The sequence below is a fragment of the Sarcophilus harrisii genome, chromosome 1 (assembly GCF_902635505.1).
Source record: "Sarcophilus harrisii chromosome 1, mSarHar1.11, whole genome shotgun sequence".
Classification (NCBI taxonomy): Eukaryota; Metazoa; Chordata; class Mammalia; order Dasyuromorphia; family Dasyuridae; genus Sarcophilus; species Sarcophilus harrisii.
The window spans coordinates 298,864,343-298,887,939 of NC_045426.1; the positions used below are offsets into that span (position 1 = coordinate 298,864,343).

The following is a 23,597-nucleotide window of genomic DNA, read 5'->3' on the forward strand; positions in this document are numbered from 1 at the left end:
AACAATGCATCAATGTCCCAGTTTTCCCACATCCCCTCCAACAATCATCATTATTTTTTCCTGTCATCTTAGCCAATCTGACAGGTGTGTAGTGGTATCTTAGAGTTGTCTTAATTTGCATTTCTCTGATTAATAATGACTTGGAGCATCTTTTCATATGACTAGAAATAGTGTAACTTTTTTTTAATAAAAAGGATATTTTTAAATGAATATAATTAGAATAAGCCTGGATCAAAAAGGACCATGGAAGGTAAAACCATAGATTTATAGAGTTGGATGGGGAATAAGAGATAATTTAGGCCTTTACTTTAGACATACATAGATAGTGAGATGCTGAGTGACTTGTCTAGGTTCAGAAAGTTAGCTGAGTGGCAAAATTGTCATTGAAGCCAGATCTCCAGACTCTCAGCCCAGTACTCCTTCCACTATACCATTTTGCTTAGTTCACCCCCTACTCCACTTATGTTGTGCTTTAAGATTTGCCAAGTACTTTAGAAATATAATCTGATTTTATTCTTACTACAACCATGAGAGATAGATGCTATTATTAACCTCATTTTATTTATTAAAAATTTTTTATTTTCAAAATACATGCAAAGATAGTTTTCAACATTCATCCTTGCAAAACCTTGTGTTCCAAATTTTTCTTCCTTCCTTCTCCCCATCCCCTCAGTAATCCAATATAGGTTAAACATCTTCAATTCTTCTAAATATATTTCTATTTTATCATACTGCACAAAAAAATCAGATTAAAAAGGAAAAAATGAGAAAAAGGCAAACAACAACAAAAATGGTGAAAATACTATATTGTGATCCACATTGAGTGCCCATTGTTCTTTTTCTGGCTATAGTTGGTTCTCTGTATTACTAGTCTTTTGGAATTGGCCTGAATCACCTCATTTTAACTTCATTTTAAAGATGAGAAAACTGAGGCAGGCAGAAGCCAAGTGACTTGTTTAGGGTCACATAGCTAGTAAGTTTGAAGCTGAATTTGAACAGAAGTCTTTATGAGTCCAGATTCAGTGCTTTATCCATTGCACCACCTATCTGCCTCCAACCAATCTCCAAGAGTAAACTAAGTTAGATACTAGATATTGTTTTAATATGTATAGCATAGATCAGTTATTTCATATTTACATTGAGACCTCTATGTTAAAAACTACTTTGGGAAGAATTTAAAACCTTTATGGTTCTAAGTGATCTCAATGATAACAATAACAATAATAGCATTTATATATTGCTTTAAGATTTGCAAAGCACTTTAGGAATACCTCATTTAATCCTCATAATAATCCTGGGACATATCATTATCCCCATATTACAGATAAGGAAACTGAGGCAAACAGGTTAAGGAATTTTTCTAGGGTCACAGAATTAATAAGTGTCTCAGCCTGAATTTGAATTCAAGTCTTCCTGATTCCAGGCCTAACACTAACCACAGTGCCATCTAGGTCTCCCCTTATTCCATATTTATGACACTAGAGCAAATAAATTATTCCTAACAGTATTTAGTTTCAAAAGAATGTGTGTTCCTTTAGGGTAGAGACTCTTGGTGGGAATGGTGGTGGTGGTTTATATTTTCATCCTCAGAATTTAACATAATACCTTTCATAGAGTAGGTACTTAATAAATGCTTGTTAGATTGAATCTATTTGGGTCAGTCTCAAGAAATACAATACCAGAGGCAAGAATCCTATCACCTATTCACAAATCCCTCTTTCATTCATTCGACAAACACTTATTCACAGCTAATGTGCTTTAGGCCTACATAGATGGGAAAGGGAAGAAAGAAACAAACATAAATCAGATACTATTCCTATTTTTAAGGAATTTTATAATCTAGTCACCTAGATTGTAAACTCTTCTCCTAGCTTCTAGGCCTGTGTTATGCTTAAAATAATAGATTTATTTCTAGATCCCAGAAATATCATTTTGTAAGTTTTAATTTACAAATCTCCTCTTTGCCTTTGAACTCACTGGTGTCTCTTTACCTCCTAGCTGCTCAGAAAGTTTGCCATCTAATGGGTATAAATGTGACAGATTTCACCAGGGCCATCCTTACTCCCCGTATCAAAGTTGGACGGGATGTGGTGCAGAAGGCTCAGACCAAAGAACAGGTAATGATGTCACTTGGATTATTTACTGCTGAATATTGACTCTGAAAGGGTCAATTTCATCCACTTTTAAGCAGCCTACTCTGAATCATTTATCCTATTGTGTCTCTTTAAAGATCTCCAGAATGAAATACCTACATTTTAATAGTATTTAATTTCACTATTAACAAAATATCCCTTATTAAATTTCCCTATTAAATAGTATTTAATAACTTTTATTATAAAATTCTTTCTTATGACTAAACAGTATATTTCTTATGGTATGAATCCACAGCTTCCAGTTTGTCTTTTATGGGAATGGCATCCTCATTTTTTGGGAAAGTGTTAGGTTTGGGAAGAACACAAAATTCCAAGTTGAATAAAGATTGGCCTGATTAATGTGAATCTGCAAGTAATCTTTTGGTCTCTTTACCACTCCAGGCTGACTTTGCCGTAGAAGCATTGGCCAAAGCAACATATGAGCGCCTCTTCCGCTGGATACTGACCCGAGTGAACAAGGCTTTAGATAAAACCCACAGACAAGGAGCATCCTTCTTAGGGATCCTGGACATTGCTGGATTTGAAATCTTTGAGGTAAAGCATAAGGAGCTTCGATGACTGTGGTCTACGATGCAGCTTCTTTATGGAGAAATAAAACTTTCTTGAGCAGAAACGGGCTCCACTACAATAATAATAATAATAATAACGAAGTGCTTCAAGACTTATAAAACACATCACAAACATTATTTCATTTTTCCTCACAGCAACCTCTAAGAAATAGGTGCTGTTATCCCCATTTTATAGTTGAGAAAATTGAGGCAGAAAGAGATTAGGTAACTTGTTTAGGGTTACACTGTTTTTACAGTGTTTTTACAGTGTTTGAGAACACATTTGAATTCAGGTCTTCCTGACTCTAGGCCCAGAACTCTTATCTACTGCATCACTGTTTAGGTCTTAGTTCTTTATTTATCTTTGAAGCACTACTTGAGAAAGACTTTTGAAAATGTGATTCTGGGACAGTTAAGTGGTGCAGTGGATAGAATACTGACCAAAGAACTTGAAGAATCAGATAGATTTTGAATTCAAATCGAACTCCAAACACTTACTAGCTATGTGACCCTGGGCAATTCACATAATCACAATTGCCTCAAAAAAAATGAGTTCTTATTCTTGTCTCACTTCAGCCTGGGAAGGTTTGAAAATGTCCTTTGCCTAGGTTTTGTCTAAGAGATAAGCTAGTTTTTCTTATCACAAAATGGACACATTTGAGAAAGGAGCTGACCATGAAACAGGATAAGAAATTTAGACAAGCTTCCCAGAGTCCTTGAGTCAGTTTTTAATTGCAGCTTTATTTGTTGTTGTTGTTTCAAGTGAATTTCCAGAGCTCAACTTTAAGTACCAAAATATATTACAGTATCCCACATTCTCAAACATGACTTTTAGATAATTTGATTAGCCATACTTTTCTTGGCAATAATGGAGGTCAGTAAGCAGAGGTGGCTGTATTTTTTTAACTGTACCTTCTACTTCCAGTTGGCAAATAAAAACCTTTAATCTTTATTGGCCAGATTGCCAAATTATTTTTGGCTTTGCATTCTATATAGAATGTGCTTTCTTTGACATTAGTTTCTAAGTTCACATTATATGCTAAAATCTTTTGTTTTATTTTAATAGCATTTTATTTTTCCAAATACATGCAAAGATAATTTTCAACACTCACCTTTGCAAAATTTTGTTCTAAATTTTTCTTCCTCTCTTCCCATCTCCTTCCCTCCCCAAGACAGCAAGCAATTTCATATAGGTTAAACATGTGCAATTCTAAACATGGTTCCATATTCATTGTGTTGTGCAAAAAAAAAAATAGATTAAAAGGGAAAGAAAAAACCACAGGAAAAGAAAAAACCAAACGAAAAACAACAACAACAAAAAGGTGAAAATATTATGCTTTAATCCATATTCAGTTCTCTCTCTGTTTATGGTACTTTCTACCGCAAGTCTGTTGGAATTGCCTTGAAAATCACCTCATTGTTGAAAAAAACCAAGTCCATCATAATTGATCTATATGCTACAATCTTAAAAATAAACTCTCCTACCTGGGCTCTGGATTCTCCACTGACGCCCAAGTTGCCTTTTCCTTCTTTTGTTTCTTGTGTTCACGAGCCTCTTCTGATCTCCTATAGGTTAATTCCTTTGAACAACTCTGCATCAATTATACAAATGAAAAACTACAACAGCTCTTCAACCACACCATGTTTATCCTTGAGCAAGAGGAATATCAGAGGGAAGGGATTGAGTGGAATTTTATTGACTTTGGCCTGGATCTGCAACCTTGCATTGAACTGATTGAGAGGCCGGTGAGAGTTCATCCTTGTGAATATACACATATACTTCACTGTTTTGGTTTGTTTTTGTTTTTTGGTACAGAGACAGCAAGGGTGATGGTTTGGGTTCATGGTTTCACCCAATGGACAACCTTTTTGATTGGGAACAAAAAGCCTTTCAGTTGGCAGTGGTTCCTAAAACTTAAGCTTAAGAGTTTCTCTGCCTAGCCTAATTGTTAAAAAGTTAATGACCTATAAACAACAGTTTGAGTACAATAGCAATGCTATTAAAATAACTTTTTACATAAAGCAGAAATTCCATTTGCACCCTCTAATTGATGAGTTCATTTTTCCAATGAACTATTTTCTTAAAAGATAACACATACATACATACACATATATATTTATGTGTATCTATCTATCTAATCTTTTTGTTGTTCAGTCATTTTCATTGTGTCTGACTTTTTATGACTCCATTTACAGTTTTTGTGGCAGAGATACTGGAGTGGTTTGCCACTTTCTTCTTCAGATCATTTTACTGATAAGTTAACTAAGGCAAACAGTGGCAACTAACTTGCCTAGAGTCACACGGCTAGTAGGTGTCCGAGGCCAGATTTTAATTTGGGAAGATGAGATTTCCTAAATCCAAGCCTGGTCCACTATGATATATGTGTATATACATGTATACATATACACACGAGTATGTCTATGTAGGTATTTATATATGTATTATATGTGTATACATATACATACATATACAAATATATATATACACATATGATTGTGTTTGAATAGACAGATTTGCCACTAACAGTTCCTTCTGGTTATATATCAGAGTTTATATCTCTATGTTAGTTTTCAGCTACTGTGAGCTTCTCTGTTTTTGTTACTGCCCAGGATACATGGTTTTCAATTATCCTTTGAATCAAATCTTGCTGAACTTTGTGTTTTAGTGGATCATTGAGATGTTTTATGTGTAATATTCTAAAATGTCCAGTTCTCTGTTTGGAAGTGGATGGCATTTTTCATCATGAATCCTTCAGAATTGTCTTAATCATTGTATTACTTTAGACTAGCTAAGTCATTCACAGTTGATCATTGCACAACAATACCGGTACTTGATACTATATTCTTCTCACTTCACTTTGCATCAGTTCATGTAAGTTTTTCTAGGTTTTTCTGAAAGCACCGTGAGGAGCTTACAATCCAAAGGGGGAAACAACATGCAAATATATATAAAGCAAGCTACATATGGGAAAAATAGGGATAATTAAGAGGGAAGGCACTGACATTAAGAAGGGTTAGGAAAAACTTTCTGTTGAAGGTAAGATTTTATTGGGATTTGAAAGAAGCCAGGGAGGTCAGTAGGCAGTATAGAAGAGGGAGAATCTTCTAGTCATGAGAGACAGCCAGAAAAAATGCCCAGAGAAATCAGCATTCATAAGTAGCAGTGTCTGGTATGTAATAGGGAGTTAATAAATGCTTGTTGTTGACTTAAGTTCTCCCTCTGTGAAATCTTTATTTTATCACTCAGTCTCTGGGCCAAGAAGAATGAAACCAAACTAGAAAATTTGTATAATATTTTGGCATTTGTTAGCCACAGAATGTCTCTGACTCTCCTGACACTCTTAAAAAAAGGAACATAAGAGAGAATAAGGTAATAAATAAATAATAATAATAAGGTAATAAATAAAGGTAATAAGAGAATAAGAATAATTCTCACCTAGCAATTAAGACTGCAAATGCCAAGTAAGATCAAGTCCAATTAGTTTTAGTTTTTTTTGTTGTAGTAGTTTTTTTTAGTTTGGTTTGTAGTTGTAGTGATTGTAGTAGTTGTTTTAGTTTGGGCCATCCTACAGCACTAAGAGAATTACAGGGAGAAGGAAGAAAATAATAGGCAGTAGGAGGATGCCTGTATGTTTTGAAATTAAATAAATGATGGATAAGTTGCCAATTCACTCTTTTCCTGTTTCTCTGCCTCTTCCTTCTTCTATCACTTTCCCCACTCCCATTTCTACATAGTTTGGGTACTTTTTGTTTTGTTTTGTGACTTGACCATGATTTTCATCTACTTTTTTTTTCTTCTTCAGAATAACCCTCCTGGTGTCCTGGCCCTCTTAGATGAAGAGTGCTGGTTCCCTAAAGCTACAGACAAGTCCTTTGTAGAGAAGCTATGCTCAGAACAGGGCAACCATCCCAAATTTCAGAAACCCAAACAGCTCAAGGATAAGACTGAGTTTTCCATCATCCACTATGCTGGAAAGGTATTAATTCCCCTATCTAGAGGCATTCCTTTCTATCTTAGTACTTTGTAAATTGCTCTGAATACTGCTTCCCAACTACCCACTCAAAAACATATCCAGTCAAAATGGGAATGAATACCTGGAAACTAAAACTGGGAGCAGCTTCAAGAATAATTTGAAAACTGTAGGATCTTAAGACAAGAAACAACCTAGTCTATCCTCTCACTTATAGATCAGACTGTTCTTAACCCACCGAAACATATGTAGTAGGATGGAGCAAGTGTCATAAATCTGCTGCTAAGTGGTGCTGGGAATGGAGTATTGGGCCCACAGTCTGGAAGACCTGAATTTAAATGTACTATCTGTATGAGACTGGACAAGCCACTTAACTCAGTATCATCTTGTATAAAATAGGGATAATAGCACCTTCTACCTACAGTTATGAGAACAAATGAGATAATAATTTGTAAAGCATCTTGTTCAAAGTAGGAGCTATGTAAATATGATTATTATTATTTTAGATCCAAGTCTGCCACATTTTAACTGCATAACCATGAACAAGTCACTAAATTTCTCTGATTTTCAGAGTTCTAAGCCCATGATCATCTGATGACTTTGATTTTTATCTTTGTGCCCATGGTGCTTGTACCTACATTTGATAAATGCTTATTGATTGATTATACTTGTTTAGTGTAAATCCCTCTTATTACAAACTAAGTTCCTTATAAAATTCAAGGTCTGTTCCCCCTCATCTTGTTTCTTCAGTTTGCCAAAATTTGAGGAAGTCTTCCCAGGTTGCTTATTTGTTATTGTTATTTACTATTGTTATTTCACAAAAAAATTCCATCCCTTTGTTTTGGGCATTTTCTTTGGCTATCCTCTATGCTGAGAATGTTCTCTCTCCCCATTTCTGCCTCCTGACTCCCCCAACTTCCTCTCCATTCCAACTAAAATCTCATTGTATACAGCAAGCCTTTCTCATTCCCTTTTTAATTCTAGTCTCCTCCTGTTAAAAATTGCCTATTGTTTATATTAGTTTGTTCGTACATATTTGTCTGCTTGTTATTTCTTTTATTAGATTGTCAGCTCTTCCAGGGCAGGAACATCTTTTGCCTCTTTTTTGTGTCCCTGGCTCTTAGCCGTGCCTGCCATGTAAGAGCTGCTAAGTAAATGTTTACTTCCTGATTTGTTATTTTGATTCCACTGATAACTGATAATTTAGGATGACTTTTATTATAATCTCAGTGGAGATAGCCACTTAATGATCCAACAACCCTTGTTTTCCCTTATTGAGATCATTAATTAATTATCTTCTAAATTGCATTATTCTTCACAGGTTGACTACAATGCAAGTGCTTGGCTAACAAAGAATATGGACCCCCTGAATGATAACGTGACTTCTCTGCTCAATGCCTCCTCAGACAAGTTTGTGGCTGACCTATGGAAAGATGGTATGATCTTCCTTCTTATCACATACAATCTGGAAATTTGCTCCCATATTCCCCATTCTCTTCCTCAGATGCTGTTTACAATCATTATTTGATTCTGCCTTGCCATATAACCACAGAATCATCCCAGGGAGATTTGAAAACCAGCTCCCAATTTGAACTAGATGATGAGTTAATAAAATTTTGTTGAAGCAACCCAGAGAATGTCTCTTAGCTATACCCAAAGTAACCTAGGTTTAGTCAATATCCTGAAGCTTGAAGAAGCTCACGTAGAGATTGATTTTCTGTCTTATCTAACTTTATTTTGTTCTTCCAGAATCTATAGACCAGTACTTATCTTCAAGGCAGTCTTATTTCTAAGTGTAATCTGAAATAGTTTAATAGGAGACACTAAAGACCCAGCGATGGCTAAGTGGCACAATGCATAAAGCACTGGGCTTAGATTAAGGAAGACCCTAAATTCAAATGTGGCCTTAGATACTCACAAGTTGTGTGAACTTCAGCAAGTCACTTGAATCTCTGCCTCAGGTTCCTCAACTGTTAAATGGAATAATAATAGCATCACAAGGTGGTTGTGAAGATAAAATAAAATATTTGTAAAGTGCTTAGCACAGTGCTTGGCATATAGTAGACAATAAATTTTTGTTCCCCTTGCTTCTTCTGATTCAGATAGACTTTCTATGAGCAGAGCTAAGAGTTTCCAAGATTTATTTCCATTATTTAAGGCTAATCAGAGAGAGGCCTGCTTCCTCACTATTCAGGAACTCCTTAGAGGTTTCCCAAATAGGTTTATAAGCAAATCTCTTACCTCTTCTCTCTCATCCCAACTTCTATAACTTCCTGGGTCCTTCAGTTCACAAAGAATAGCATTTGATTTGTCCTGAGAGTGACCATACCCATGAAAAAATAAAATCTGACCTTCACAAAATATTTTAAGGTTTGCAAAGCACTTTGTATGTATTATAACATTTAAGCTTCACAACAAACCCATTAATTTGGCATAGTAGGTACTATTATTTCCATTTTATAAATCAGGAAACCAAGGCTCAGAAAGATATTTCTTCTTTCTTGGTCACACAGTTTAATAAGTTATAAAGGCAGAATCTGAATGCAGGTCTTCTTATCTTTAAATCCACTAAAGGAATTCATGGTTTCCCAGGTCAACAGGGATGAGCCTCTTGTAAGAATTTCATCACAGAAAGCTGTATGCACCATTTGCCAGTCCCCTGACCCTAGCATGATCCTGTGCTCTGCCCACAAAAATGGTGGAACAGCACTGCAAATAGTCTGTGACTTGTCTGGAGTGGGTGTGGGTATGGGGTAGGTAGGTGTTGACATGATACCTTCATATACTTGCTAGTGGATCGCATTGTGGGGCTGGACCAGATGGCCAAGATGACAGAAAGCTCACTGCCCAGCGCCTCTAAGACAAAGAAAGGCATGTTTCGTACAGTGGGACAGCTATACAAGGAGCAACTTGGGAAGCTAATGACTACCCTGAGGAACACCACACCCAACTTTGTTCGATGTATCATCCCCAACCATGAAAAGCGGGTAAAACTTATGTCTCATGCAGCTTCTAAAGAGGATTATCTGGCTTTGCCTAGGTCCTCTCAAATGAGCTTAAACTTTTAAGGCCTTTCCTCAAAGGATACCACAAGCCTAAACTGAAGGATTTGGGATCTCGTGTCTAGGAGTGGAAAAAGATGGTCTTTTCTAGGAATATTGTGAGGGATTCAAGTTATGCTTGAGTATATATGAATAAGGGCTAGTAAGAAATAGTGACAGTCATGAGAAAAAGGGAAAAATAAGGGTAATTTTACTTCATATGGGCTCTTGCACTAATCCGTTAAGGGTATTCCATGTACTCTTCCAAATTTTACTGGGGACTAAAAGAATTAATGAGAAAAAGGGTATCCAGAGGATTTTAGATGTAAAAAGGGTATACAGGTCAGAAAAAGGACCAAGAGAAAGTATATACAACATTTAGCTATGTCTTTAGGTAGTGGGTGATTTTAATCTGTATGATTTGGACACATCAGCTCTCTTCTTTTCCTTCATCACTTTCTGTCTTCATAGTCTGGGAAACTTGATGCATTTCTGGTGCTGGAGCAGCTTCGATGCAATGGAGTCTTGGAAGGCATCCGAATCTGTCGTCAGGGCTTCCCCAACAGAATTGTATTCCAGGAATTCCGCCAACGGTAGATTCTCCTGTTTCTGAATATCTTATATTGGTGGGGATGCTTAGCCAATGGTGACTTAGTAAAAAAGAAAGGTGATGGTGAAACAGTCCTGAGTGATTTCTATCATTTAATTCCAGCTATGAGATTTTGGCAGCAAATGCAATTCCTAAAGGGTTCATGGATGGAAAGCAGGCTTGTATCCTCATGGTAAGTACAGACCTTGCCCACACATTGAACATCTAGATCTTTGGTTCTGTAGCAATGAACCACTCCTATATTAAGACCTTTTAAGAAGATACTTCTGTTTTTTTTTTCACTCAACTTCTTGTTGGAAGTAAGAATGATTTTCCTCTCCTCTCCATAGATTAAAGCTCTAGAACTTGATCCCAACTTGTACAGAATTGGACAAAGTAAAATCTTCTTTAGAACTGGTGTCCTAGCTCATCTAGAAGAGGAGAGAGATTTGAAGATCACAGATGTCATCATGGCGTTCCAAGCAATGAGTCGGGGTTATCTGGCAAGAAAGTAAAGATGTTTTTCCATATCATAACCTTCTCTCCTTCTCTACACCCCTAGAATGCAACCCCTAAATAATTTAATTTTGAATTTCATGTTCTATATGAAGAATGACAAAACAGTGGGCCATGAACTTTTTTTTTTTTAATGGATGGCCTCTCTATTGTCTAGTCTGTGGGGGATTGATTATGGGCTTAGATAGCTGAGTCTATTGATGGGAATACTATCCAGAAGAAGTATAAAAGCATTGATAAAGTATTTATATGCTTAGAGTATGCTAGTTTGCGCTAATTTCTATATTTGGGGAGCAGTGGAAGACAGAAAGACTCGTGTGTATATATCTTCTCCAGAGACTAGCCTCATGAAATAAACCTCATAGCCATATGTCCATTCCCATTCCAGTGTCTTCATTCCCCAAGTCCAATCAGAGATGCTAGGGCTGTTATCTTACCCCCAAGCTATAGAGAGTACATCAAAAAAGTAACCATTCAAGAATCAGAGAAATCATTCACTTTGCTTTATAGCCCCCTGACAGGGAAACTAGTGGGAAGGTGACTGGCTTCCACTTAAACATTCTTAATTTATAGCCTAAAGAACCACAGAATTTTTCTTCTTTCAAAAAATATAGTTGTAGAGAGTGATAACACCAACAATGGAAATGGCATTCTTCTGGTTAATTGATGGTGTCCCAGCATTCAAAGCTTTGTGTTCTAATGTCATAAATTTGAGTATTTTTTATGGAGAACCTGCCTCTCCAATGACCTCTGTGTAGCCTAGCTCTCACCTCCAACTTATCTAAGCTGGGTGCCAGAACCATATTTTTGTCTTTAAATCCTGAGTTTCTACAGAACATGCAATATGAACCATGATGGGTGTGCCCCATTATTTATATTTGGTTTTCATTTTTTTCTTAACATAAAACAAAACCTGGTCCTTATTTCTAAGGTAGTTTCCATCTAAAGTCACAATGCAGAGAGACAGGAAAAATGATGTAGTTAGCAGAATGTAGAAAACTTATACCACGTAGAATATTGAAGGACAAGACAGAGACTGGGGTACCTCAGATCAAGACACTGTATCCTAAGAAAAACAGGTGTTTTTGGATTCTCCAATGCTCAGAGACAGTCTTTCTTTAAGTGTATCACTGCCTTTGTTTGTAGAGCCTTTGCCAAGAGGCAACAGCAGCTCACTGCCATGAAAGTCATCCAGAGAAACTGTGCTGCCTACCTCAAGCTAAGGAATTGGCAATGGTGGAGGCTGTTCACCAAAGTGAGTGGGGTTCTTTCTTTTTGCCAATTTAATACCATTAAGACTATTCCAAACTTTAACTGAACTTGGATCCTGAACTGTGCACACCTTTCTTTCCTGAAAAACAATGTTTCTTTTCTTCCCAACTTTACCCCATTATTTTTGTTCTCCCTTCTCTCCTCCTTTAGCTTCATATCTTTTATAAGATATCCAATTTGAGGTGAAGGTCATTTTTAATTGTTTTCAACTGAAAAGACACATTTAATATGATTCCAATTAAGGATATCTCTTCATTTAGTCCAATGTCTGACTTAATATATGCTTAATATATACTTTTTTCATGTGGTCAGTCATTGGTTAATTCATTATTCATTCTTGATTCTACTCAAATTATCACATATTTAGAATGGCCATGATATTATTATTTAGGAATAGAGCCCATTTAATATAACTTCCTTATTGTGCTTCATCATCAAATACCCAGCAGAAATAAAAACCAAACCCCTCTATACACATTCTAGGTGAAACCTTTGCTCCAAGTAACTCGCCAAGAAGAAGAAATGCAGGCAAAGGAAGATGAGCTCCAGAAGATCAAGGAAAAGCAGCAGAAAGCAGAGACTGAACTCAAGGAACTGGAGCAGAAGCACACCCAGGTACCATTAAAGGCTTTCAAAAACCCAAGGTGCAAAGGTGTATCTCTGAACAGATTGGATACCTGGAGAAAAAGGGCCAGGGCATGGAATAGCCATTCATCTACAGTAGCATCAATGCTCACTGGTAGGAGGGCAGAGTGAATGGAGGCCTATTCCATAACCTCGGGAACCCTTTTTACTTTGCCCAGTTGGCCGAGGAGAAGAACCTCCTTCAGGAACAGCTCCAAGCTGAGACCGAACTGTATGCAGAAGCAGAGGAGATGCGGGTGCGACTGGCGGCAAAGAAGCAAGAGCTGGAAGAAATCCTGCACGAGATGGAGGCACGGCTGGAGGAAGAGGAGGACAGGGGCCAGCAGCTGCAGGCTGAGAAGAAGAAGATGGCACAACAGATGCTGGTAAGGGTGCAGCAGAATGATGGCTCAGTTTAGAATTAGTGGATCTGAGTTTGAATTCCACTTACGACTTATGTGACCTTGGAAAAACCATTTAGTCTCTCTAGTTCTTGGTTTCCCCAGTGATAAATCAAAAGGTTGGGCTGATTCTTTTTTTTTTTTTTTAATTATAGCTTTTTATTTACAAGCTATATGCATGGGTGATTTTACAGCATTGACAATTGCCAAACCTTTTGTTCCAACTTTTCCCCTCCTTCCCCTCACCCCCTCCCCCAGATGGCAGGTTGACCAATACATGTTAAATATGTCAAAGTATAAGTTAATTACAATATATGTATACATGTCCAAACAGTTATTTTGCTGTACAAAAAGAATCAGACTCTGAAATAGTGTACAATTAACCTGTAAAGGAAATCAAAAATGCAGGTGGACAAAAATAGAGGGATTGGGAATTCTATGTGGTGGTTCATAGTCATCTCCCAGAATTCTTTCGTTGGGTATAGCTGGTTCAGTTCATTACTGCTCTATTGGAACTGATTTGGTTCATCTCATTGTTGAAGAGGGCCACTTCCTTCAGAATTGATCATCATATAGTATTGTTGTTGAAGTATATAATGATCTCCTGGTCCTGCTCATTTCACTCAGCGTCAGTTCATGTAAGTCTCTCCAGGCCTTTTTGAAATCATCCTGCTGGTCATTTCTTACAGAGCAATAATATTCCATAATATTCATATACCACAATTTATTCAGCCATTCTCCAGTTGATGGGTATCCACTCAGTTTCCAGTTTCTGGCCACTACAAAGAGACCTGCCACAAACATTCTTGCACATACAGGTCCCTTTCCCTTCTTTAAGATCTCTTTGGGATATGAGCCCAGTAGTAACACTGCTGGATCAAAGGATATGCACAGTTTTATAACGTTTTGAGCATAGTTCCAACTGATTGACTTCTAGGGTACCTTCTTACTTTAGATCAACATGGCAGAGTGAAGTAAGCAATAGGTTTTGGAATCACGAGACCAGAGTTCAGATCCTACTTTTGCTGCTTATGAGCTGTGTAACTTTGGACAAGTCATGTATTCTCTCTGGCTCTCAGATTGCTTGTCTATAAAATGAGAGGATTAGACTAAATGATCTGTAAAGTTCCTTCTTGTTCTAAAGGTATGAAGCTATGACTGTGATCCTATAATATTTCTTATGAGCGAAGGGAGAGAGGGGAGAGAAAAGAGTGGGAGAGAGAAGTAAAAAAGGGAGGGAGGAGAAAGAGGAAGGCAGGAAAAAAGGGAGGGAGGAGAAAGAAGAAGGAAGGAAAGAGGGGAGGAAGGGAGAAAAGAAGGGAGGAAGAGGGAGAAAGAGGATTGGGTAAGGGGGGAATGAGAATGAGAAAAGGAGAGGGAGAGGGTAAAAGAGGAGAGAGAAGAAAGGTAGGGAAGGAAAAATGAGAGAGAAAAGACATAAAAGAGAGGGATGAGAGAGTAAAGGGGAAAGAGACAGAAAGAATGAAAGAAAATGCCATCACAGAATCCAGTAGAAGTTCTTTGCAAGTTGCTTCATTTTCTATTTATATTTTTATACCTCGTCACAGGGCTTTACACATAGACACTTAAGACAGGTTTAGTATTGAATTCAATCAAAGTTTATACATGCCTTGGATAATTTTCAGCCATTATCTTCTTGGTCCTAATCAAAGAGATCCTAAAACCCCTGAGAGCTCTTCAGGTGGAACCAGATTTTCCAAAAATGAGCTCTATGCCAGGATAAATGTATGTCCCTGTAAGTTGTTGCTCATTGGAACCTTTTGTATGCTATTGTAATGCAATCTAGATGGCTCAGTGAATAGAGTAGTAGGCCTGGAGTCAGAAAGGTTCATCTTCATGAGTTCCAATCTGGCCTCAGACACTTGCAAACTGTAAGTTCTTGGGCAAATCACTTAATTCAGCTTGCCTCGGTTTTCTCCTGTGGAAAAAGAGCTGGAAAAGCAAACCATTCAAGTAATTTTGTCAAGAAAATCCCAAATGAGGTCATGAAGAATCAAACACAACAGAAAATGACATATACATAAAGCTACATGCCTTAGAAAGTCAAGTTTTCTGCCATTGAAACTATAGATTTGGGGCAGATAGGTGGCGCAGTAGATAGAGCACCAGCCCTGAAGTCAGGAGGACCTGAATTCAAATCTATCCTCAGACATTTAATACTTCCTAGCTGTGTGACCCTGGACAAGTCACTTAATCCCAACTGCCTCGGGAAAAAAAGAAAGAAAGAAACTATAGACTTAGTTCCTTTCAGCAATTCAGTGATCCAAGGCAATTCTAATAAACTTTGAATGGAAAATGCCCTCTGTATCCAGAGAGAGAAGACTGAATGAGAATGGAAGCATACTATTTTCATCTCTTTTTTCTTGTTTTTTTTCCCTTCTTGTGATTTTTCCCTTTTCTTTCAATGACTCACATGGAAATATGTAAAAAATGAATTATACACATATATAAACTAAAAAAATAAAATTAAAAACCCAGAAAATTATAGGGATTTATAAAAAGTAATGGATGGGGAGAGGGTGGGAAATATCCCTTTGTATTATGTCCTAAGAAGACTTTTTGTCTTATCCACTTATCCATTTATGCCACACTACTGGCTCTAGGTCTGGTCCCTCTTTCTTGCTTTCCTCAGAATCCTCTAATTCCCCCTACTTTGGGAAAACTTAATTTTCCCTTATCAGTTTAGTCCCTTATTAAGTTTAGCAATGTCCAACCAATTATTTTTCCTTTCTGGGTCTCCGTTTCTCATATGTAAATGTAGCAGGGTTGATCCAGATGCTCTCTGTACCAAAGCTTCTTAAACTGTGGGTCGCAATCCCATATGGGGTCACATGACTGAATGTGGGGTTTGTGAAAAATTTGGCAAGAGTAAAAGGTTTCTGAACACAATGACCAAAAATAATTCAAAATCAAATCTGGAAGGAATCTGAATTGTTTCTGGTAGTGTTTGCCCATGTTGCATCAAATAATTTTACTGCAGCCTTAGTTTTAAACATACAACATGAACAATTTGTTCTGTGCATGCACGAATACTTCCAGAAACACCTCAGTTCACATTCGAGAAAGGATTGTGTAAAAATTTCTTGGGCAAAAAGGGGTTGTGAGTGTAAAAAGTTTAAGAAGCCTTGCTTGACTACTTCCCAACTCTACCGCTTTCAGATTAACAAGTCAATTAACAAGTATTTATTAAGTACTTACTATGTGCCGGGCACTTTGCCAAGTGTTGGCAATACACAGGATTTAGGCAAAAACAGTCCCTGCCCTCAATCAGTTTATGTTTTAATGAGGAGGACAGCATGGGAATGATTAGGTACTTCTAAGATGTACATAGAATAGATGGAAGAGAATCTTAAGAGGAGAAAAAAGCTTAAGGGGTAATGGTGAGAAGGCACAGCATCTAAGGCATGGAAGACAGCCATGTTAAAATAGAGCTGGGGATGGACTGTGCTATGTGTAGAACAGTGTTACAGATTTTGGAATATGTAGATGGGAGTAAGGTACAGGAAGATTGAAAAGGGCTTGTAGAAGGGATTATAGGCTTGGTGAATGTTGGTCTAAGTTCCCTCAGAAGCCATTCCCATTCTGTGATTTTGTAACTGATTATTTATTTACCCCCAATAAAGGACCTTGAGGAACAGCTAGAGGAAGAAGAAGCTGCAAGGCAAAAACTACAGCTTGAGAAAGTCACAGCTGAGGCAAAAATAAAGAAAATGGAGGATGACATCCTGGTCATGGATGATCAAAACAACAAATTAACCAAAGTGAGTGGATTAAGCTTATTGACTTAAAAAGTTCAGAGTTACTGATGTGGACCTGAAATATTCTCCCTTTCCTCCAAGATGTGGCTAGATTATTCCAGAAATTTTCAATACTTGTGTTTCAGGCCTTTTAAAATTATATAAGACCTATTTTAAAACATTTTATTGATATCTTTTTTTTACTTGTTTTTAATTTTTTACATCTGATTTATACATATATATATGAGTTTGAGGGGAGGAAGGGAGAGAAAAAGGAAACAGAGCTAGAGATAGAGACAGAGACAGAGAACTTGACCCATTCTCTGTTATGGATTTCTGAAGACCTCCTTTTCTTCCTAGGTTATTCCCTCCTGGAATATATTTTTTCTCTTACTTGCTGCCAGGAAACTCCTGAAAAACTTCCCCAACAAGTAAACAATTTTTTTTTTTTGTTTTCACAAAAGGAAAGAAAACTCCTCGAAGAAAGAATAAGTGATTTAACAACAAATCTGGCAGAAGAAGAGGAAAAAGCAAAGAACCTTACAAAGCTAAAGAACAAGCATGAATCTATGATTTCAGAACTGGAAGGTAAATACACTAAGCAGAAGGACTTAAGAACTAATTTTTTTTTTTTTAATAAAACACATACCTGAATATCCTTTCCAAAGCTGCTGTGAGAAAAATCCTTGGTAAACTACAAATGAATATGAGATTTTCTTATTATTATTTATTAGTCATGCATCAAAGTAATTATTCGGATGTAAGAATTACTAGGTATCACTTTTCCTGATTATTTCAACTTAAATGTACTGAGCAGAAGTTCAATTTCTTATCTTTTAAAAATAGTATTATTGTTTCCTTTTGTTTTCTTAACCATAGTGTGACTCTTTAACCCCTTTCCTATCCCCACCACTTAATTATTTCTTGTAACAGCCAAAAATGTAAGGCAAGCCTGCTGCCACAGACATTATATCCGAAAGCATGGTGTGCTTTCCACATCTATAGATCCTGTCTCTCTTTGGGACCTAGTTTATTCATTATAATTTTTCATTAGTTTGACTGATTTTTGCAGTCATGGTTTACATGATTTTCATGACTGTGTGTTTCGTTCTATTGATTCTTACTTCTTCATTCAAGTTCAGAGGTGGATTTTCCAAGCATCTCTTGAGCTGTTTTCTTCCATTTCAAGAGATGTTTACCTTTTTTTTAGTACGTCTAAAGAAGGAAGAGAAGAGTAGACAGGAGCTTGAGAAAATGAAGAGGAAACTAGAGGGAGATGCGAGTGACTTCCATGAACAGATTGCTGACCTCCAGGCCCAGATTGCTGAGCTGAAAATGCAGCTGGCCAAGAAAGAAGAGGAACTACAAGCAGCTCTGGCCAGGTAAGCTGGACTGACTGACTGCCTACTTGGATAGTCCAAGTATAATTTTAGAATACCTTTGAGGATTGGTACTGTTAGGATATCCTAAAAGTCATAGGCATTTTAAAGCTAAGAAAATGTACCTTGTCCTTTCCTGCTTCTAAACCTATCCTCAATGTTATTTCCTCTGTCTGGAATCCTCTAATACCTTCTCTTCACTTCCAAATAACTCCTTCCATTGAAATCCCATCTATCTTTGAAGACCTAATTTACACATCCTTTCCTCCATGAAACCATTTCTGTTCAACCCAACCAGAAATGAGTCCTCTGTCTTGAATTCCCGTAGCCCTTTATAATGTTACATACTGCTTTGTATTATAGTTGTATCCTAACAAAGTTTAAAATTGCGCTGACTTTGGAGACTTTCTGTTTTTTCCTTAGTAAACTCAATCATAAAACTCTAATTTATATATCTCATTAGATGAATAGAGCACTGTACCTGGAGTCAGGAAGACCTCATATACTTATTAGCTATGAGATCCTGTAAAAGTCTTCTAACCTCTGTCTTTCTCAGTTTTCTTATCTATAACATGGGGATAACAATAGGATCTATTTCATTGTGTTTGTTGTGAGGACCAAACGAGATAATATGTACAAGGTGCTCTGTAAACCTAAAAGTCCTATATAAATGCTTGCTATTGTTATTGTTATTATTTCTAGGCTTTCTTAAACTCCTCATGTGTTATTTTCTGGGCTTTCTTCTCTGCTCTTTCTATGTCCTCCCCCTCAGTGATCTTAGCCCTTCACAACTTTAACCGGGAAGTTTTTGTGACAGACTGACTGCCATATTTATTTCTCCAATCCTAATTTCCCCACCAAGATCCAGGCCCACAATTCCAACTGCTTGCTGAATATTTTCTGCTTTCCTAATTTAAAAAATTAATGTCTTTTGTTTTTAAAGTACCTTTCATTTTCAAATAGATCTCCACCTTCTTCTACTTAGTGAATAACTGTTTCTAAGAGAATTAAAAAGAAGTTGTGGCAAAGCAATTTTAGCAAAACTATGTTGACTAATGTGGATAGTATGATCAATGTTCTACACATCCACCGTCCCTACCTCTGCAAAGAAGAAAGAGATATTTTCTAATCTTTTCTGTAGGGTCAGGCTTGATTCTTATAATTATACCATGCTGAACATTTTTAGATATTATTTCTCATTGGTTAATTATTGTCCTTCATTCTCAAAGAGGACCAAAAATGATATCACTATGTTAGAATGTGACTGAGCAGACCAATATGAGCTTGGAATGCTCTACCATAGGTCGGACACAAACAGTTCACATGAACATTTGGGGTAGATTCTCTAACTTTGTGCATCTCTTGTTTCTTCTGAGCTAATTCAATTCTGCTTTGCTCATAGAGCACAGAACCTTCTCTGATGAGGGCATGCCATGCTGGGCTGTCCTATGCCAGTGTCTCCCATGTTGTACAATCAATTCTAAAGTTCTTAAGAGGGACTCTGAGAGTGTCCTTGTATTGCTTTTTCTGACTACCTTGTGCTAAACATGCCTCAAACTGGACTTATTCTTCTCTAATCTACTTCTTCCTCCTTTTCTCCCCCTTATTTTCATCAATGATACCAATGTTCTTCTTAGCTTTGATTCCTCTTCCTGTGTCCTTTCCCCTACCCCAAATACCTGTCACTGAGTGCTGGTCATTCATTTTGCAAAATATCTTTCAGGGAGCCATTCCTACTACTATGACCAGTTTTAGGAACACCCTTTCAATTTCATATCTGGATTACAGCTTTTGCTCTCCTAACTAATACATCTTTCCCTTCCAGTCTATCCTAAAATCATTTCCAGATCAGTTTCTCTAAATACCATAGTTATTTCACAGCTTAAAAATCTTTGATATCTCTACTAGCTATCAAATGAAACCCAAATTCCTTAAAGATCTTCCAAAGCCTAGCTCTCATAAATTACCAACTTTATCTCCTATTATTTTCCTTCATAAATTCTATCTAAGCTCCAGTGAAACTAGCCTACTTGTCATTTTCAAAATGCACCTTCCCCTTCTAGCTTCCAAACCTGTCCTTGATGCTATTTTCTGGAATCTGGAATACTCCATTGCTTTCTCTTCACTCCCAAATCACTCCTTCCATTAAAATCTATCCATCCTTTTAGGCCTAATTTAAATATCCTTTCCTCTTTTAAAACCATTTCTGTTCAATTCAACCAGAAGTGATCCATAACTGAGTTCCCTTAGCTCTTTGTACCATTATTTTGTACATTTTGTACCATTCATGTGGTACTTATTACATACTACTTTGTGTTAATAGTTATTTGTATACATAGTTGATTTTCCTGTTAGCCTAAACTCCTTCCAGTCTTCTGAGAGCAAGAACCAGGCTTAGATATTTTATGTATTGCCTATAGCACCTACTACTAATGCCTTATCCATAGTAGGTGATCTGTCATTGTTGAATAAATTATTTTGGTGTTTGTAAACAACTAGAAGAAAGGCAATACAGTGGAGAGATGGTGGGTTTTGGAATCAGAAAAACCTCAGTTCAAGTCTTGCTTCTGAGACATATTAGCATAAGCAAGTCACTTAATTCTCACTGCTTCAGACAACTTTTTTAAGACTATGAAGTTACATATGAGGTAGTAATATGGATCACTGAAGAAAATTTCCACATTAAGACTCTGTTAGTGAATCATAGATCAGGACCAAAATGAAAATCAAAAAAAAAAAAAAAAAATCAATCAACAAAACTAGGACTGGAATGGAACAATGGGTTGTCTCACTTTTCTTCAACCCAATTTCTCTCAGGCTTTGGGACTTGTGTACATGATAATAGAAGGGTGCAGGAGGAACATTGCTGATATCAGGGGGAACAAGAGCATCTGGTCCTGGAAAAGAATTTCCTGTAGAGATAGAGTATAAGTAAGTCCTTCAGAATAGGCCACAATGACTTCCTTTTCACAGGCTTGATGATGAAATTGCTCAGAAAAACAATGCCTTGAAGAAGATAAGAGAATTGGAGGGCCATATCTCTGATCTCCAAGAAGATTTGGACTCAGAACGGGCAGCAAGAAATAAGGCTGAGAAACAGAAAAGAGACCTGGGGGAAGAGCTGGAGGCATTGAAGACAGAGCTAGAAGATACCCTGGACAGCACAGCAACACAGCAGGAACTCAGGTACAGAAGTCTGTCATCTGTGCCACGTGCTTGGAATTCACATCCACATTCTTTCTCACAATGGACACTTGCATGTCTTGCTCTTTAAAAAAAAAAAAAATGTTTTTTAACTTAAATAATGGTATTAAAAATTCAATTCCCAGTTATTTACATGAATGGAGAGACTAATATAGTTAAAGCAACAAAGAATAATGGTTATCTCACTCATGCCAACAGTGAATTGGATTGGATTTAGTGACCTTGTATTCCATGATTTATGATAACTGTCTTTTCTAAATTATATTAGGTTAATATTAAAATTATTTCATCTTTCCTGAACACACACATTCACACTCATAGAACCACAAGACCACAAAGAGAAGCTGATTTAAGATTACAGACTGGTCACTGATACTCCATCAAGTAGGAAGCTGCTACTTTCCCTCCCCATGTCTTCATTCCCCCTCCTTGCTCCCTTTATTCCTATTCAGAGCCAAGAGGGAACAAGAAGTGACAGTACTGAAGAAGGCCCTCGATGAGGAGACTCGGACACATGAAGCCCAAGTCCAAGAGATGAGACAGAAACACACACAGGCTGTAGAAGAACTCACAGAGCAATTGGAGCAGTTCAAGAGGGTAAACCCAGCCTGCCTTGGGAGTTGCAGCTGATTAGGGTGGGAATGAGTTCTTCCAAGCACTCATTTGGTCTTTCAAACAATAGCACTCTGAGTAAAGGAGATTTTGGTAGAGAGAAAATATTTGCCCCCTTTTGATAGAAATCACAATAACAGTTAACATTATACAGAGTTTTAAGATTTGCAGAGTCCTTTACACTGCCTCCCTCTTATACCTCATTTATCCCCATTTAACAGATGTGGAAAATGAGGGGATGAGAAAGGCTAAATTACTTGCCCAGAGACACATAGTATCAGTTCATAAAGTAGGATTTAAAGTTGGATCTTTCCGACTCTGAATCTAGGATTCTGTCTTCTACATTGTCCATCATTGTCATCATCCTGATAGTAAAGATAGCCAGCTTTTATATAGTACCTACTATATGCTGGAAACTATGCTTTATAATCTCATTTGATCTTCATAACAATTCTGCAAAGTGGAGGTATTATTACCCCCCACTTTAGAGATAAGGAAACTGAGGTAGAATAGAAGTGATTTGCTCAAGATCATACAATTAATGCGTATGAGGATGGATTTGAACTCAGGTCTTCCTGACTTCAGGCCCAGCATTCTATTCATGGTGTTACCTATATGCCTGAGAGAAGGCAGGGCCCACAGAGGCTACTTCATAGCCCTAGAATTCTTTAAAATTTTCAATGTAATTTCCCATATATTCACTTATATGATTTTCACAACAGCTCTGTGAAGTAAACAGGGCAAGTATATAAGATTAATAATTAACTAATGAACCTATGAAATTAATAAATAACATTGGTGAAGTTAATTGACTTACCCAAGTCACACTGCAGAGCTGAGATTTGAATCCAGGTCTTTAGACACCAAATTCATCTCTCTTATCATATAAGGTGACTCTGCCTCTTGTCTGATGTTGATTCTGAGGGAAGCCAGGAAGAACTCACACAAAGACCTGCCTAGTCTCTGCCATCTTGGCTTCACCCCTTGACTCTGTCTCTTTAATGGATCTATCATTATATACCTAGTTAGTGACAGAGCAAAGACTAGAACCACCTGAGAACTGGGTGGGACTTGGCGGAATGGCCATGGAGTTGGAAGGATTGAAGTTCTACCTCAGACATTAGCTATGTGATTGTGAGTAAGTCATTAGCTTTTCTTAATCTATTTCCTCAACTCTAACAACACACCTATGTTACTGGGTTGTAAGATTCAGATAAAGTAATATATTTAAAGTACTTTGCAAACCTTGCAAACGATGCAAATACAAGTTACTATTATTCCTAGACTCTTAGTTCAGGGCTCTTTTCATCATCTCTTTCTCAAAATTTAATTTTTACCTTTATAATATTTCTTTCTACAATCTGGTCTTTTCTAGGTAGGAGGTATTATTCTTCCCCTTTTATTTTATTTTATTTTTTTTAAAGGAAGCTGAGGTTCACAGAGACTATGATAATAAATGCCAACTTGTAGTAGTTCTTATCTGTGTACTTGTCTTAATCTCCTATTAGATTATAAATACCTGGAGGGCA

At 37.0% G+C, this 23,597-nt stretch overlaps 1 protein-coding gene across 4 annotated transcripts in view; it reads left to right on the plus strand.

Moving 5' to 3' along the window:
* MYH11 (myosin heavy chain 11) overlaps nucleotides 1-23,597 on the plus strand; it is a 129,421-nt gene that overhangs the window by 83,299 nt on the left and 22,525 nt on the right. For all 4 annotated transcript variants that reach the window (XM_031944220.1, XM_031944210.1, XM_003761672.3 and 1 more), the window contains 17 exons: nucleotides 1,999-2,117; nucleotides 2,535-2,687; nucleotides 4,274-4,447; nucleotides 6,505-6,678; nucleotides 7,994-8,108; nucleotides 9,466-9,659; nucleotides 10,185-10,306; nucleotides 10,426-10,495; nucleotides 10,653-10,813; nucleotides 11,965-12,073; nucleotides 12,574-12,705; nucleotides 12,894-13,100; nucleotides 16,760-16,897; nucleotides 17,338-17,461; nucleotides 18,084-18,255; nucleotides 21,226-21,438; nucleotides 21,909-22,053. In XM_031944220.1, the coding sequence (XP_031800080.1) occupies nucleotides 1,999-2,117; nucleotides 2,535-2,687; nucleotides 4,274-4,447; nucleotides 6,505-6,678; nucleotides 7,994-8,108; nucleotides 9,466-9,659; nucleotides 10,185-10,306; nucleotides 10,426-10,495; nucleotides 10,653-10,813; nucleotides 11,965-12,073; nucleotides 12,574-12,705; nucleotides 12,894-13,100; nucleotides 16,760-16,897; nucleotides 17,338-17,461; nucleotides 18,084-18,255; nucleotides 21,226-21,438; nucleotides 21,909-22,053 (2,522 nt within the window). The remainder of the gene's footprint in view (nucleotides 1-1,998; nucleotides 2,118-2,534; nucleotides 2,688-4,273; nucleotides 4,448-6,504; nucleotides 6,679-7,993; nucleotides 8,109-9,465; nucleotides 9,660-10,184; nucleotides 10,307-10,425; nucleotides 10,496-10,652; nucleotides 10,814-11,964; nucleotides 12,074-12,573; nucleotides 12,706-12,893; nucleotides 13,101-16,759; nucleotides 16,898-17,337; nucleotides 17,462-18,083; nucleotides 18,256-21,225; nucleotides 21,439-21,908; nucleotides 22,054-23,597) is intronic.